Below are 18512 nucleotides of genomic sequence, written 5' to 3' on the forward strand. Positions count from 1 at the left end.
TTTCTTCCCACTGTGGGTCAAAAGTGTAGGGAATCGACCAGTTTTGGGTTTTGCTCATCTTAACTCCTCCTCAGTCATTTTCATCTTGCTTTTGCCCTACTACGAATGCCAGAGAGACTTTGACTTCAACGTCGACAACATTGATGACACGAAGTAAACGGGCCCGTCTCTGGCCATGCACATCTGTAACAAACAGGTGATGTTAGCAGAGAGGTGGAGTGTAGAACTGCAGGCTGACAGTGGCCGCGGGCAGGCAGTGTGGGCACTCTCTGGCACCCACGCCCACATTAGTGCATTTGTCCATCCCCGTTCTGGGCCGTGTCACATGTAACAATGGCAACTATTCAGTAAATAAGAGTTTGCAATCAAGTTTCTGTCAAATTCTCAAGCTTTCGCTCGACCCGCGCTCTACTGACGTCTGATGGTACCATCTCTGAGATGCGTTTTGCCGCCGTAATTTACTCACATGATGGAAATTACAATCAGTTTACCACAATACATTTTGTTAACTTAATTTTTCATTAATTTCCTTTGCTGTTTTATCTGAATGTAGAAATCTGAACTAAACTGGCCAAGACATTTTTGAGATTTTTGGTAACAACTTTTCCCTTTCATATATTGCATACATGTAGGATGAGTCAGATTATGAGATGTTGTGTAGACAGTGATCTTCCTCTTGTCTTGAAGGTAAAGTGTGCAAAATTTCATCAATATCAGTATGAAACTATGTTGTTGTTGTGGTCTTCAGTCCTGAGACTGGTTTGATGCAGCTTTCCATGCTACTCTATCCTGTGCAAGCTTCTTCATCTCCCAGTAACTACTGCAACCTACATCCTTCTGAATCTGCTTAGTGTATTCATCTTTTGGTCACCCTCTACGACTATTACCCTCCACAGTGCCCTCCAATACTAAATTGGTGATCCTTTGATGCCTCAGAATACGTCCTACCAAGCGATCCCTTCTCCTAATCAAGTTGTGCCACAAATTTCTCTTCTCCCCAGTTCTATTCAATATCCCCTCATTAGTTATGTGATCTACCCATCTAATCTTCAAGATTCTTCTGTAGCACCACATTTCGAAAGCTTCTATTTTCTTCTTGTCTAAACTATTTATCATCCACGTTTCACTTCCATACATGGCTACACTCCATACAAATACTTTCAGAAATGACTTCTTGACACTTAAATCTATACTCAACGTTAACAAATTTCTCTTCTTCAGAAACGCTTTCCTTGCCATTGCCGTCTACATTTTACATCCTCTCTACTTCGACCATCATCAGTTATTTTGCTCCCCAAATAGCAAAACTCATCCATTACTTTAAGTGTCTCATTTCCTAATCTAATTCTCTCAGTCTCACCCGATTTAATTCAACTACATTCCATTATCCTCATTTTGCTTTTGTTGATGTTCATCTTATAACCTTCTTTCAAGACACTGTCCATTCCGTTCAGCTGCTCTTCCAGGTCCTATGCTGTCTCTGACAGAATTACAATGTCATCAGAAAACCTCAAAGTTTTTATTTCTTCTCCATGCATTTTAATTCTTACTCCAAATTTTTCTTTTGTTTCCTTTACTGCTTGCTCAATATACAGATTGAATAACGTCAGGGAGAGGCTACAACCCTGTCTCACTCCCTTCCCAACCACTGCTTCCCTTTCATGCCCCTCGACTCTTACAACTGCCATCTGCTTTCTGTACAAATTGTAAATAGCCTTTCGATCCCTGTATTTTACCCCTGCCACCTTCAGAATTTGAAAGAGAGTATTCCAGACAACATTGTCAAAAGCTTTCTCTAAGTCTAAAAATGCTAGAAATGTAGGTTTGCCTTTCCTTAATCTATCTTTTAAGACAAGTCGTAGGGTTAGTATTGCCTCACATGTTCCATCATTTCTACAGAATCCAAACTGTTCTTCCCCGAGGTCAGCTTCTATCAGGTTTCCATTCGTCTGGAAACTATAGAGTTGTACATATAACAAAAACAAATAAACGGTCAGTCTTCTTCCCACAAATAAATTTTAAAATTTGTGATTTATAAAACTCAATAAGCGTAAATTGCAGTTCTAGGTTAAAAACACAGAATTGCCTGAGATTTTATGAAATTCCCTGAGATTTCCCCAATTAGTCCAGGTTTTCCTGAAGAATCTTTACCCTGCAGCAGCGCCTCGCCTTACGACAATCGGATCTTTGGCTGCTTCGGTGGTGGTATGTCCACACATTTCCACAGCTCGTTCTGCTCCTTTGTCTCAGGGTTACTGTAAAAACAAATTAGGACAATTAGATATAAATCATGCAGCGAGGGCACTGGTACGCTGCTTGTCTATGTCCCTTTTCTGACCTACCATACTGGTGCACCCTCCCCCCCCCCCCCCCCTTTTCACCTTTGCCCACCCGCACCCTCACTATAGGTGCACTCTCTCTCACTATCTACATCTACATCTACATTTATACTCTGCAAGCCACCCAATGGTGTGTGGCGGAGGGCACTTTACGTGCCACTGTCATTACCTCCCTTTCCTGTTCCAGTCGCGTATGGTTCGCGGGAAGAACGACTGTCTGAAAGCCTCCCTGCACACTCTAATCTCTCTAATTTTACATTTGTGATCTCCTCGGGAGGTATAAGTAGGGGGAAGCAATATATTTGATGCCTTGTCCAGAAATGCACCCTCTCGAAACCTGGCGAGCAAGCTACACCGCAATGCAGAGCGCCTCTCTTGCAGAGTCTGCCACTTAAGTTTGTTAAACATCTCCGTAACGCTATCATGGTTACCAAATAACCCTGTGACAAAACGCGCCGAATGAACACTTCCCGATCTTTCCGACGTATACTCTATCCACTATTACTTCCAAAGGATTTCCAGTGTGTTTCTTTTACGTTTATGTGTGTATCGATAGTCAAACACCTTTTGCCTTCTGAAGTTGAACAGTGAACTGTGTTTGATATCGAGAATAGTGAATTTGGTAATGGAGGAGAGCACTGAGGGTGAAAATTATAGAGGTTGACCAACACTTGACTATTGTAAGTGGATTCGACACATGTGGACCACCACATTGGGATCACAGATTTACTTCAAACTTTGTACACCTTTAGTAGGCCATTAAAACAAAATAATGTACAAGTTGTAAGGTGTGAGAAAATCGTGAAAGAAATTTTACGCATCTACTACATGGTTTATGAAGCTGTGCGTAGGTGCCAGCATTAGCGCTAAAAGTGATCTGCTGGTTACAGTCGGAGTCTCTTAAGACTAACGTGTGCGAGGCGATGCTTTATCTCCCACTCAAACCTTCATATCCGTAGCACAAGTGTAAATTCTGTGATATTCAAAAAATTTGCACTTACACTATTCATTCTTGCTGTATTAGCAACGTCTCACTGGTAAGTGTCAAATGGGGGCTTCATGTGTATCCGAAGCATCGAGGTGCAAAGTATTTCCGGGTACCTTACCAGATTGCATGTATAAAGTATTTTGCAAATCACAGGCATAAATTTTCAGGAAAATGAATAGTTTCTTCATTTACATGTCAACAATTGTCAATATGTTTGTTCTAATAATTGAATTTAATTAAAATCAGCAAGTAGTCAAATAACATGAAAGTCACTGAAACTTCATGCAAATAAATGTAGTTTTTTTAATTATGTTACCTCTCAAATGTCAAACTAAATAATATGACCAGTAATGATGGGAGCAGAAGAAAAGAATTAAAATTTGTGCCACAGTCGGGACTTGAACCCATGTCTTCTTGCTTACTAGGCAGAAATGCTAACCACTGCACCACCGCGGCACTATAGTCAACATTGCTGCACAAACTACCCACGTCAAATGCCCTCCCCAACACAAACTTCAGTTCCTATCTTCAGCTTATTTTCCCCCTACATTGTCACTGTTGCCAGAGCTCTCTGGCACTGGAATAGCAACCCAGTGTTGGACGTAACAGGGAAGCCCTGTACCATAGGTGATCTTATAGGTCTTATAATTAAATATTCCCTGAGACATTTAAGTCTCATCTTTATCTACAGTAATGATGGAAGCAGAAGAAATAAATTAAAATTTGTTAAAATTTCTGCCTAGTAAGCAAGAAGACCTGGGTTCGAGTCCCGGCTGTAGAAAAAATTTTAATTAATTTCTTCCACTTCCATCATTATCATAGATTAGACTTAAATGTCTTGCGGAAAATTCAATTACAATATGATCAGTGGTGAAAAAAATATAGATTACAAATTAAATTTGAGTGGGAGTCCAACCGTCACCCCACATACATTCATCTTACAAAGCTCAAATGCTAATCACTTGACCACCACAAACTACAACATTCTGTGCCTAGCACAGATACACACATTACATAATGGGCATGTAAAACTTCTGTTATGACTTTCTCAGAACTGCCAGAGTATTGCACCTTACTACTTGCAAATTATGTTGTTTTAATGGCCTACTAAAGGTGTACAAAATTTGAAGTAAATCTGTGATCCCAATGTGGTGCCCCCCTCTTGTCAGTAATTAAGCAGAGATGAACAGACACTCACAGAATCCACTACCGTAGGAAGTTGCATCTAACAAATCTTTAGAGTGAAGACTTTGACGACAGTTTTTGACACATAATGATAGAATATATGTAGCCCTATAAACATTCCACAGCAAAATATCATTCATTCAAATAATGTCGCAGAATAATGAATAAATCACAAGAAAATAAAACAATTCTTTTAAAAACCTTAGCATGAACTGAGAGTCTGAGGAATAGAAAAAAATTAGAAAATGATAAAAATGCGTAAATGATATAGCTTTGAAGAGTCCATGACACCCTTCAACTGTGGGAAAAGGAAAAGCTTAAGAGAGTATATGGAATAACGTTTACATAAAACTGTATTACATCTTTATAAAATGCATTGGAAGCCTAAAATTGTACCAAAAAGATTGGAAAAGGCCATGGTGTTAGTAAACACTGCACTGTTTTCTGTTATTTATTGCAGTGGGGTTTGATGTATTTTATACACTACATTTACTGACAATGGTTGTGAAACTCAGTTTAAGATATATAGAAGTTGAATACTACTTCTAAAGCTAAAATTGCCTCTCTTAGTTCATGCACAAACTGAGGAAACTGAACAAACTATGATTTTCCTTAATGGAATGATAATTATTGTAATGGCGCTCAAAAGCTCTTGAAAAAAATAAAACTACAGTGATGTACCGGTTATTAATATTGGCATTGAAACTTTCCAGTAAGACACTTGAGAAATGAGCCAAAAATGAGATGCAAGGTGGCTAGATCCTGCTATTGATAAGCCAGCTGGCATATAAATGCCTTTACCCTGTATCTACATTGTGTAAAGTAGGGCCAACAGGAATTACATTTAGTCTCAGTAGCATAGGCCTACTTTTGTGTTGCATATAACAATGGAGCCTGGCACAAGAGCCCCACTCAGAGTTTACATTGCCGTAATCGATTCCAACTGCCTCACTTTTCAATTGTAGCTCACTTCTCAGATACTTTGGTGAAAAGTTTCAATCCCAACATCAACAAACATTATATCGCCGTACTCATATTTTCGAGATGTTTCGAGTGTCATTAAAAGTGTGTATAATTCCACAAAAAAAACATAGCTGCTTCAACATCTCTGTTATTACAGCAGATTAGTCAACACAGCTAAACTACATGCTCCTCTACGTACGAGCATATGCTGAAGACAGGGCTCAAGTTATCACTGTAGGAAAACAAACAAACAAACACACACACACACACACACACACACACACAATACTGTGTTAGTGTGTGTGTCTGTGTGTGTGTGTGTGTGTGTGTGTGTGTGTGTGTGTGTGTGTGTGTGTGTGTGTAAGAGAGGGGAGGGGGGGACATTCGTTCACACACCAGACTGGAAACCAAAATGATAATGTACTCACCAGTTTTGCCACGCTTCTGACATCCAGCGCAACGTGGCAGAAGTTAAGCTGTGCGTTTTTGCCTTCAGGACATATTCCATGTCCCGTGTATTGTAATAGGGGCAGTCGGTGTGTATCTCCTCTAGCTGCGGACAGGCATCCACCAGATCACGAAGCCTTACAGGTGTCACACTCCACACGTCCTCGAACACCACCAGACAGGTCAAATGTTCCAAGGTGGACAAGAGTCCCGCAAGTGGCCAGTTACGCAGCAGTAGTTTCAGCTTCTGTATCTTTGGGCACTTCTGAAATATATGCTTCATAGTCTGCGGGAAGAACAAATTGCAATACATCTGTTAGGAAGCAAGTCGCACATTCCACAGATTAAATCTCATTACGTAATGTAACTGTTAACCCGGAGGCAGCCGCACCTGTCGCTAATTCCCGTGGTTTCAACTATAATTTTCTTCTCAGGCAATAGCTACAGTTACATATTTTTGGTTCAGTATTTAAAATTGTTTCAATAATCAATATAAATATACTTATAACAGTGATCATAACAACAATAACCAATGTATCAACTTACACTAATACACAAAACGTATGACAAGTTTGAAAATACAGCATTCAAAGGAAAATAAATTTTTCAGAAGCATTTGATTTTGAGACATGTGTGAAAGTTACTCCAATGATATCTGTATTACAGATACAGATGGGAAGTTTTATTGGATTGAGATGTAAACTGAGTGAGGATATTGTGTTCTTTCCTAAACAGCAAAGGTGGACTACAGAACAATTTTATCACAGCATCTACCTGCATTAAAAGGCACACACTTGGGTTTTTGCCTGTGCCAGGGGTACCTGCCTCAACCAGTGCTCAATATTTCACGAATGCTGTCTCCAGTGTCTCCCTTTTCCTCACAGGATATGTCACCACTGAGATAAACACTACTGTAGGTGTAAAAATGATTACCTGACAGCTTTACTGCCCCCCTCCCCCCCCCCCCCCCAAAAAAAAATCACTTGCCGCCCATCCCATCCCACCCCCACCACCCCCACCACCACCCCCACCCCCCAAGAGTTTCTGATCTGATTTTGGTACTCATTCTGAATGTTACTATCACTTTCAGATTCTCTGGGTTCAGAGGAACTATCAGTTATATATATTGTTGGAACATAAGGATGTAATGAAGCAAAATGGGGCATTACATAATGAACAGATAAAAACTAAACTCCGCCCGATCAGGTCATGAAGGCCCAACGGTACCGACCCCTTCAGCCCACAGGTGTCACTGGATGCAAGATAAGGAGAGGCATGTGGTCTGCATTCTCTCAGCTGTATGACAGACGGATGCCAGTTATTTTGGACATTGTGATACTAATACGTGATATTTTATACATATAAAACTTGTAAATGTATAGTCCTACACTTGTCATATTTATAGAAGTTGATAAGACTGAGACAAAATTAGGCAATTAATATGCAAATTTAATTAACTTATGCAAATATCAGAATGGGTGTGAGACAAGGTGATGATATTTCACCACTGTTATTTAATCTGGTCCTAGAGAAAGCAATCCCAGTAATGAAAAGAGAAAACAAAGAGGTGACACTAAACGGTAGGACAGATTTATTGGGTTACGCAGACGACATCACAGTTCTAGCAGAATCAGAGGAAGAGATGGCAGGAACCGTAGAGGACCTAGCGCAAAATGCAAGTAAGATCGGGTTACAGATTAATGCAGAAAAGACCGCGGCAATGGAGGTATTAAGAGAACCCCTAATGACACCCCATTAAAGGTAGAGATATAGAAATTTGCTAAAGCGAAAAATTGCAAATACCTCGGTACATGGGTGAAAAGGCAAAATAATTTAAAACAGGAAATAAACCAATGTATTGTGAAAGGGTGTAAAACATATTTCAGTCTAAAGTAGACAATGTCATCCAAGAATCTGTCAATTAAGACCAAACCTAAAGCATACAATGCCACGATAGTGCTAGTATTGTTGGTCTTCAAAAGAAAAATTATGAGAAGGATCTTTGGACCTGTCCAGGAAGGGAGCTCATGGAGACATAGAAAAAACCAAGAATCGTATGAGCTGATGAGGCAACCGAACATCGTTCAAAAACTGAAAGCGCCACAATGCTAGATCAGACACCTCTTGGGCAAAAGCCTTACTTATGGGAAGATATGATGGTACCCGTCCGATCGGAAGACCCACTACAGGTTCCTCGATCGCTGATTTGATAGACTGAGAAATAACGCCGAGTTGAACTCGCAAGGGCTTAAGTCACGGAAGTGCAGTAGGTGATATAGCACTTAGCAGCCCCATCAGTCAAACAAATCAGTAACAGCTTGCACTGTACGTGCTTGAGCATTGTCCTACAAAATGATGGTCAGGTCCTGCAGAAAGTGTCATCACTTCTGTCTCTAAGCTGGTCGTAGGTTGTGTTCCAAAAATGAACAGCATATGGACAGAAGTAATGACACTTCTGTCACGGATTGCACGGCCCCTCCTGCCAGAGGTTGCAGTCCTCCCTTGGGCATTGGTGCATGCATTTTTCTTAGCTTAAGCTAGTTTAAGTAGTGTGTAAGTCTAGGGACTGATGACCTCAACAGTTTGGTCCCTTAGGAATTCACACACATTTGAACATTTTTATGACACTTTCTGCAGGACCTGGCCATCATTTTGCAGGACAATGCTCAAGCAAGTACAGTGCAAGCTGTTACTGATTTGTTTGACTGGTGGGGCTGCTAACTGCTATACCACCTACTTCACTCCCCTGGTTTAATCCTTCCTAAGTTCAAATCAATTTCTAAACTGAAGGAAATACTTCACGGCATTCACTTCAGAACTGCTACAAATTGTCAGGCAATAGACCACTGCACAAACTGTCAACACAACTGGCACTGCTAAGAGTATCCTATGACTTCCACATCGCTGCCAATGGGTCATACACAATGCTCGTCACTACTCTGAAGGTCAGTAAAACTTTGAAATACCTATATATTTTGTACCAGCCATAAATAAATAGTTGCCACTATTAAAGTTCCAACCCTCATATGTTGCCTGTGTTACTAGGAAAACAACTTCTCCCCCAATTGCTTCACCTGGTCCTACTCAACTCAACAAGCCACCTTCCTAGATGTTGACCTCCACCTCAAAGGTGGCTACATCAGTACCTCCATCCATATCAAACCTACTAACCACCAGCAATACCTCCACTTCAACAGCTGCCACCCATTTTATATCAAGAAGTCCCTTCCGTACAGCCAGCCACCCGTGGTCGTCGCATCTGCAGTGACGAACAGTCCCTCTCCAAATATACCGAGGGTCTCACTGAAGCCTTCACTGACCGTAATTATCCTCCCCCATCCTTGTACAAAACAAATCTCTCATGCCTTATCGTGCCAGTTTCTCACCACCTCCCAAAGTCGAACAGTCCGGCCACAGAGGAGCATTCCCCTTGTAACTCACTACCACCCGGGACTGGAGCAACTGAATTACATTCTCCGCCAGGGTTTCGATTACCTCTTGTCGTACCCTGAAATGAGGAATGTCCTACCCACTATCCTTCCCACCCATCCACCAAACATACACAATATCCTCATCCATTCTTACACAATCCCTGCTCCCAATCCCTTACCTCATGGCTCATGCCCCTGTAATAGACCGAGATGCAGGACCTGTCCCATACATCCTCCTACCACCACCTACTCCAGTCCAGTCACTAACATTACCTATCACACCAAAGGCAGGGCTACCTGCGAAACCAGTCATGTGATTTACAAACTAAGCTGCAACCACTGTGCTGCATTCTATGCAGGCATGACAACCAACAAGCTGTCTGTCCACATGAATGGCCATCGACAAACTGTGACCAAAAAACAAGTGGACCACCCTGTAGCTGAACACGCTGCCAAACATGATACCCCTCATTTCAATGACTGCTTCACAGCCAGTGCCATTTGGATACTTCCCACCGACACCAGCTTTTCTGAATTGCGCAGGTGGGAACTTTCCCTGCAATACATCCTACATTCCCGTAACCCTCCTGTCCTCAAACTTCATTAGTCACTGTCCTCACCCATCCAGCCCCCTCCCTGTTCCCATTCCAGCACTACACAGCTGTCATTTCACCGCCACACCCAGTCTTCTAATTTCTTTTATTTTTATTTTTATTTTTCTCCTATCCGCTACTTACCCCCTCTCCCCCCTCCATACCTTCTCTCCTACCCTCCGTCTAAACCGCAACACTTCACTTCACTGCCACTCCCACCATACTATCCTCCCCCTCCCTGCACCAGCCTCCTCCTTACCCCCACCCAGTCGCCACTCCCATCATGCACTGGTGCTGCCGCTCGCAGTGTAGTTTCAGCTCTCTGAGACTGCAGACGTGTGTGCAAGTTGCGCTTGCGTGAGTGTGTGTGTCGACTGCTGGCAAAGGCCTTAATGACCGAAAGCTACAATTGTGTGAATCTTTTTATTGTGCCTACCGTGGCTCGGCATCTCTGCTACATGGAGAGTAGCAACTTTCCTTCTCTCATATTATTTTCCTTTACTAGGGTGTAATTGTTGGGTGAAGTCCATAAATCTCAGTCAGTTGGCTTCAAGCTTTCTGACTATTTTCGGGTGCACAATAACAGAACATAATTCAAGAAAGTGCATGTCAGGTCCAAATTACATACGTATCGGTTGACAGGTGTATATGCTGACGACTCCAAAGAGGCCAAAACCACCTGTCTCTCATTAGAATGTAAGCTTCTGTCTAATAACTATAGCTTAAGGAACAAAAAATTATGTCACCGATTTTTATAGGCTGTACATGTCAGTTGCGAGCAATTATTAAAAACACATGATTTACACTGAAGCAACTGCAATCAAACTTTAAAGGAAAGTTGAACTTACTAAAAAGTTCACATTCTGAATACATTCAATCTGTAGTCTTGTGAGGTTTGGACAGCTTATGCAGAGCTTGCGCAGTACACGGCCTCTGATGGGACGCATAATCGTCAGTCTGCGCAGCTGCGGCATCGTGCCCACTGACCGCAGGACCTCTTCATCCGTTTGCTGGCACCTGCAGTGGACGCACTCTGAGAAATGGACCCCGCAGCAGTTCCTCCCTCGCTCCATCACATGTCTGTGAGAGAGAGGCAATGAGAAAAATTGATAACTATTCAAACTCTCATACTGAGATATATGAGGGAGGTCCCGTAAGTACCTGACCCAACAAAGGTATCACAAAAAGTTTGGAAAAAGATGTATTTATTTTTCAACAAAATCTCCTTCTCAGTGATGTTCAATAAGTTCGATACCCTTTTTATAATGACAACTGTCTAACTTCTCAAAATAGCCATTAACTGCCAACATCGTGTGTTCATTTGTTGAAAATCTCCAACCATTGAGCCATTTTTTCAAGTTTGAGAACAGAAAATATTCTGACGGGCCTAAATTTGGCGAATAGGGTGCATGAGGTAGCAATTCAAACTTTAATTAATTAATTTTGTCCATTGCAATTTGGATTTGTGAGCTGGTGCATTGTCCTGAAGAAACAACACTTTCTTCTTGGTCAAATGTGGCCATTTTTGCTCGATTTCTTCACCAAAATGTTGCAATAAGTTCGCATAATACTCAGTGTTACAGTTTTTCCTTTTTTGAGGTAGTCAATGAAAACTATCCCACGCGCATCCCAAAAAAACGGACGCCATGACCTTGCCTGCAGATGAAACGGTGTTCACCTTCTTTGGAGTCAGTTCTCCAATTTGTATCCATTGCATCGATTGTTCTTTTGTCTTGGGAGTGAAGTGGTCGTCCCATGTTTCATTCATAGTTATGAAACGGTGCAAAAAAATCACCTCTGTTGCTGCAAAACTTCACTAAACGCTCAACTGAAATACCTTCACAACGCTGTTTTTGCTTGAGTGTGAGCAAACGTGGCACAAACCTTGCACACAGTTTTCTTGTGTCCAGTTTTTCAGATAATATCTGATGTACCGCACTTTTTGAAATGCCTACTATGTTGCTAGCTCCCGCACTTTCAGTCGGTGATTATCCAGTACCACTTTGTGGATTTTCTTGAGCATTTCTGGAGTTGTCACCTCATTTGGTCAATGTTGCGATGCAAGTCTTGGCAGCTCGTACAGCCTTGTTTATACTGAACTACCCAATATTTACTGATGCCAATGAAGGAGCAGACTCTCCCAAAGTAAAATCTAGCTCAGCTTTAATATTGGTTGCACTGAGGCCTTTCAAAAAAAAATGTTGTATCACACAAGGATGACCAATTTTCTCCATTTTCACAATTTCACTCACAACATTCACTATTGATGGCTTCCACACAAATACTAAACAACGTGGTGTCTTCCAACTTGAAACATATGCTTCACAGATCATTTACTTTCTAATCCAGAGATATTTTTCAATAACAATTGCCATCTCTCGGTCAGGCCGTGTACTTATGGGTCCACTCTCATAAATTCCCTGTACATAATGACTCTCACAAGCTATAGAGTGGGAAGTCATATACTTTTAATTACACAGATAGAAAAAAAAATTGCAACACCAAAAGATCATTAATGTACGAGGCGTGTTTTTTAAGTAAGTACCGTTTTGCCACACCACGGCCGCAGCACTGCGGTCGGCGTTCTGCGCATGCGCACTGGGTACCTACATCTGTTGTCTACGCACTGATGCCATTACAGTCTGATTTTTCCTCGTTTACGTTGTGTACCGAGTGTTTAAGATGCCTCCGATAATCGTGAGTCTCGCCAACTGTGAAGTTCGGGCTGTTATAAGATTTCTTAGTGCTAATGGCCTAAAAGCAATAGATATTCATCATGAGATCTGTGCAGTTTATGGAGTAAACATTACGAGTGATGGAATGGTAAGAAAGTGGGTGAGAGCATTTAAAGATGGCCGCACAAATGTGCACGATGAACAACGGAGTGGGCGTCCTTCGGTAGTTAATGAAAGTTTGGTGCAGGAAGTGGACAATAAGGTGAGAGGAAACAGACGCTTTACGATTTCCTCCTTGCGGGATGACTTTCCTAATGTTTCTCGTAGTGTTTTGAATGGCATTGTAACCGAGCACTTGAATTACTGAAAATTGTGCACACGTTGGGTACCGAAAATGTTGACAGATGTGCACAAAACCATACGTTTAGACAATGCATCGACTTTCCTTGAGCGGTACCACAAAGGCGGTGATCATTTCTTAAGCCAAGTTGTTACAGGCGATGTAACATGGATGGCCTACGTCACACAAGAATCAAAGCAATAGTCCATGGAATGGCAGTATTCAGATTCACAAATAAAAGTGAAGTTTAAGCAAACAATTTATGCCCGGAAAATCATGTGCACAGTTTTTTGGGACAGAAAAGGAGTATTGCTTGTGGAATTTCTGCCTCATAATGAGACAATCAATGCAACAGCTTACTGTAAGACATTGACAATCTGCGCCATTCAATTCAGAACAAAAGATGTGGCAAGTTGAGCAAGGGCACTGTTTTGCTGCAAGACAATGCCCGTCGGCATGTGGCGAACCAGACCAAAGATCTCATCACATCTCTTCGGTGGGAAACTCTAGTGCAGCCATACACGCAATTGGCATTCGTTTGCAGGAAAATACGGACTGAAATTAAAATCGTTTGTCAAACAGAAGATTGGAAAAGTTTTATATCCAGTAAAACTGGATGCCAAACCAGAAGGTATGTATATTTACGTGCATATGAATATTCAATAATTGATTATAAATTATATGTCGATGTTAATAATAACATTTCTCACCTTCAGCAGAAGTACGATTGGCCTCCTTGGGAACGCCCAAATTGGAATGAAATGCATGAAGGCCAGAAACATTATGCATATGAACAGTGGCTAATGTCACGTGTACGTCGTGGTTTGCCCATAGATCACGAACGTCCATCAACATCTGGCAGTACATCATTAGCACCGAGCTCAGAAAGTGTTCCTGAAATCGACTCTGAAGAGGACGTAGAAGATTCTGACGACAACGGAGAGGATCCAAACCCCGTTCGACCATTAGTTCCTTATTCTGACTCTGACACAGAAAACAGTGCATTGAACGAAGAAACAGCTAAACGTACAGCATCGGCCCAAGAAGCAAAGGGTGCAAAGGAGGCTAAAAAAACACTTCCTGGCACAGCAGCTCCCTCAGCTAATGGGATGGGTGATTCCGCCAACACACGTGATGTGCCATTACCTGCACCGTCAATATTAGATACGGGTAACATTACCAGGTATAGAAAAGTACACAGATTTTTTACGTATGGTCTAGCATATAAAGTACTCACGCATGAAAGTGCTGTATTTATGATTACCCCTTTGGCAGAAATTCCTGTTGATCAGCCATTTTTGTACATGACCCCCTCTGAATTTGATTTATTACCACATGGTAGTACAATTGTTCATTGCTCTGCACAAGTGATTGCACGTAATCCCAGGATTGCTTTCCCAACAAATTCAAGTGACTCTGAACTTGCAACTTTAAATCAAAATAAGAATATGATTATGGGGTATGATTATGTGGGTATTAATTTAAAAATACCTGGTGTTAATGTTACGCCTACTGCATTTGGCTCATCAGCTCCTATGGAAACAAGTAGTATAGGTCATAAACGTAATTTTAATCCAATTTGGAAATCGTGGTATGGGTATAAGAACAATGAAGAATCGTTTTTAACTACAGTACCTGCCCATCAATTCGAACAACCCATTAATTTGAAATATTATTATGCCTGTGCGTCTAGTACAAATGCAAAAGGGCTGCATAATTGGGGATGGAAATGTGTTCAACCATGTGTTTCTGAGGTAGATGCAGATTCTCGTACTGGCAGTGTTATTGTTAACTATGACTATAAACCAACATTAGGTTTTATCAAAATATCAAAAGTTGCAAATGTTAATATATTCCCTATTACAGCTACTGCACCAGGAGTACCTCGACGGTATACAATAACTGGTGATAAGCACTGTAATCCATTTATGGCATGTGACAATTTTTCAAAAACACCTTTGGAACCAGCTCAAATTCAGGAACAATTAATACAAGCTATTACTCCAGTAACGAATGATGATTTCTCTGGATATGATGATTTAATAGAAAAGGCAGATATTGCTTCTGCTGGGTACAATATTAGACTCCATGATACAAATGTCCAACCTAGTCTTCATGTAGGCATAAACCCTACATATGCTTTAAGCACTGGCAGTTTAAATAATGATATTGTTAAATATACTGATACTCAAATGTTGTTTGAAGTTATTGCTGAATGTTCTGTTTATTCAGATGGTTTGGAAACTCATTATCCCAGAGCAAATGTACCAAATGTTCAGGTATCTGATATGATTTATATGTCAAATGTGAGAAGGAACCAGGAATCATTAGTGTACAAGGGACAATATGAAATTAAACAAGCTTGAATATAATATCTTGTATTTATTGTAAAATACATTTGTATTGTACAAATTTTAAATAAATGAATTATTACATTGGAACAGTGTTTCATTTCAATAATCAATATTATACATTTGAAGTAATTGAAAGAAAGCCAAAGGATACGGCTTTTTACAAGTATTTTTTTAATTCTTCAAACTTTCTCCACCTAATTGTACGTACACGAATATCTTTAAAATCTGCGTGAGAACAAATAACTGGTTGTGAATTAGAAATTAACAATAATGGAGTACGTCTTAATACAGCGTCTCCTTTGTACTTCACTCTGATGTTACATGCAATTCCTTCACACACTTTTTTAAAATCCTCAATTGCACGCTCCTCTAAAGAAATTTCATTTCCAACAATCACACGTCTAATAACAGCATCTTGCAATGCAAACTGATTCGTTCTATTATTACAATGCCCAATGTGCCCAACATTTAAACCAAGTGAAATTATACAATAAAAAAACCAATTTTTGCCACTATTTGGTGGACCAATAAAACATAGTGTGTTTAACTTTTTATTTGGTGCATATATATTTTTACCTTCAAATTCTTGCCATTGATACAATCCTTTCTTATTAAGCCAAGATACAAGATTTGTTAAAAATTTCGTAGCTTCGTCAGTATCATCTTCACATTGAAATAATAAAATTTTATTTAGCCAAGAAAGAGAATCTTGAAGAGTATAATAATATTCCCAAACATGTCGAATGAGAATAAAAAATATTATCTTCAGAACCAGAGCACAATAAATTTTCTATACCATGTAAATCCATTTCATTTATAGTTTTTTTATACAATTCTAAGCCCATATCAAAAAATCGTTTGAATTTAGGGTCAATCAAATTAATAAAATATGGAATGAGCAGATAGTATTACATTGACTATATTTTCCGGAGGGATACAATTATAACTTAACAAAAGGGATAGTACCTTTTTCGCTGTTTTTTCAGCATTGCACCCTTTCCCTGTAACGATTGGCTGGCGCTTGCTATGAGGCCATTTACATGCTGCATCACTGGCAAGTCCGCTTCCACATTGATTAACATTTCCAGTGTCTTGCCCCTCCAATACTGTGAGGGATTGCTCGACGAAACTGTTCCATTGTATAATTTCAAGCTCACCAGGCAATCGCTTATCGGTTCCTCTAAGCCGAACTTGTCCCCTACTTGGGGGTTTTTGCAAGTAGAGATATAAAAGAACATTGAGCCAGTCGTCTGACATGGCTGCGATTGCTCTAGTGCGTCTTGTTGTTTTCTTAATTTGACTGGCAATAAATCCGTCAGTTTGAAACCTACTGCGGCACCATCTTGATGAGTAGATACAGTCTTGTATGAGGTGGATGTGGTCCCCATCATGTATCCACATGATAATCTGGCCAGGGTAGGTTTGTGCAATGATATTAATTCGTCTACAGAATTCATCAACTTCGTCCTCTCCTCTGAGGACAATAACGTCAGTGTAATACCGTCTTTCAGAGATCTCAGATATTTGGAGAAGCTCTGGAAACCAAAGGACGAGACTAATGAAGAACTTTCGAATTGAGTCAAATAGTTCAAAATGGTAAAGATGTATTCGCCTAAGAGTCCATCTCCCTGTGCCAGCTTGCAATTCAATCTCGTCATTAAGTATATCATTGTCTTCAAGGACGGTGTTGGTATTTCTGCTTCCAGGAGAGTGAAGATCATCTAGACGGCTTCCAACAGATTCTCCATTACAAATCTGCAAGCAACAAATCAGCTATATCAGCGTCGTCTTCCTCTGAATCCGATACACCGCTTAACGAGCCACCACAACATACACTTCTGAACAATGGAGTATTTGCACAAAACATGCACCAAAGACTATATTGTTTAACATGTGGTGGACAAGTTACCCCATATGAAAATTATGGTGTCTTAGTTACCATATTAATTTTCATTTCAATAAGAAGTGGTTGCAGTAGCACGTTTTGCCACGAATTGTATGATTTACATAAACAGTTTTCACAAATAGTATATACAAAATGCCTGTAAGTTACTTCGTAAAAAAATGCTTTGATTTTGAATCTACTTTGCCAGAATGTACAAATGTCAAAAGAAGACATTGTGATTAAACCAAGTGTTTCCCATGGAACTGGAATTCCTGCTCTTATTTTTCCACAAGCTTCTAATGCATCATTTACGATCTCACAAATCAGTGGAACATTCTCACTTTTATTAAATATATAACATTCTGGCAACCTATAGGAATTTAACATGAAATTAAATTTCGAAACATGAAATTCCAACAGAATATCTTCCTGTATAGTTTGTATTAAATCTAACTGAAGAACATCCAAGGCATTTTGCAGTGTCCACAAACAGAAATTCGTGCAAGTTTGTACAAAGTTTCCATTGTAATAGAAGTGTACTTACTATTTCTAGCAGCTCGTTAGCGACAATAGAAGTTCTTGGAGTCGATTCAGAGGACATAATGTACAGACGACAATACCATGCCCCTTATATACTGGAGTGGTTGCTAACCAACTTCAGTTATCAATACTCGTATGTCTGTCACTCCAAAACGAAAACTTTCACATGTGCCAACCTTTTGCTGGCATGGGTGCTTGCTCAGATAATTGTCCTAAAAGGACAAATTATCTCAGCGAGAAAGGGACCGTCACCATGCTGACCCCGGGGGCCCCGGTGGGTAAATACCTTGGGCGCTCAAAACATGAAGACGAGTCGTCATGTCTTCGTTTCATGAGCGCCCCGATCTTGTGCCCAGTGACTACCATCTGTTCCCACACTTGAAGAAACACCTGGGCAGTCAACGTCTTCAAGACGATGACGAAGTCAAAACAGTGGTGATGCAGTGCTTAACAGGTCAGGCGGCAGACTTCTATGAGGAGGGTATTCAAAACTGGTACAACATTATGACACGTGCCTCAATATTGACGGAAATTATGTAGAAAAATAGATTAAGGTACAGGCTTTCACGTAAAAATAAAACTATTGAGATATCTTATCATGACTTTTTTAAATTTCAAAACGGAACTTACTTAAAAAACACGCCTTGTAGAGCAATGAAATTTCGGGAATGCATTTTTCTAGCAAATATATGTATGTGATTAACGTTGCAAGCTTACAGGTTAATTCAAGTGCGAGATAAGCCATTGCAAATGGGAAATGCTGGTACATTAA

The 18512-nt window shown here is 40.4% G+C and overlaps 1 protein-coding gene and 1 non-coding gene across 2 annotated transcripts in view; both read right to left on the bottom strand.

The window, feature by feature from the left end:
- Positions 1 to 10920, bottom strand: part of LOC124552282 — a 67052-nt gene extending 56132 nt beyond the window's left edge. The window contains exons 1-2 of the mRNA XM_047126560.1: positions 10795 to 10920; positions 5904 to 6208 (exon numbers count right to left, since the gene is read on the bottom strand). Coding sequence (XP_046982516.1) covers positions 5904 to 6208; positions 10795 to 10920 — 431 coding nt within the window. The remainder of the gene's footprint in view (positions 1 to 5903; positions 6209 to 10794) is intronic.
- Trnat-agu lies at positions 3711 to 3783 on the bottom strand. Its single transcript has one exon. It is a non-coding gene; the product is annotated as a tRNA-Thr (tRNA).
- Positions 10921 to 18512: the final 7592 nt, after the last annotated feature.

Source organism: Schistocerca americana, chromosome 10, assembly GCF_021461395.2.
Source record: "Schistocerca americana isolate TAMUIC-IGC-003095 chromosome 10, iqSchAmer2.1, whole genome shotgun sequence".
NCBI classification, from domain to species: Eukaryota; Metazoa; Arthropoda; class Insecta; order Orthoptera; family Acrididae; genus Schistocerca; species Schistocerca americana.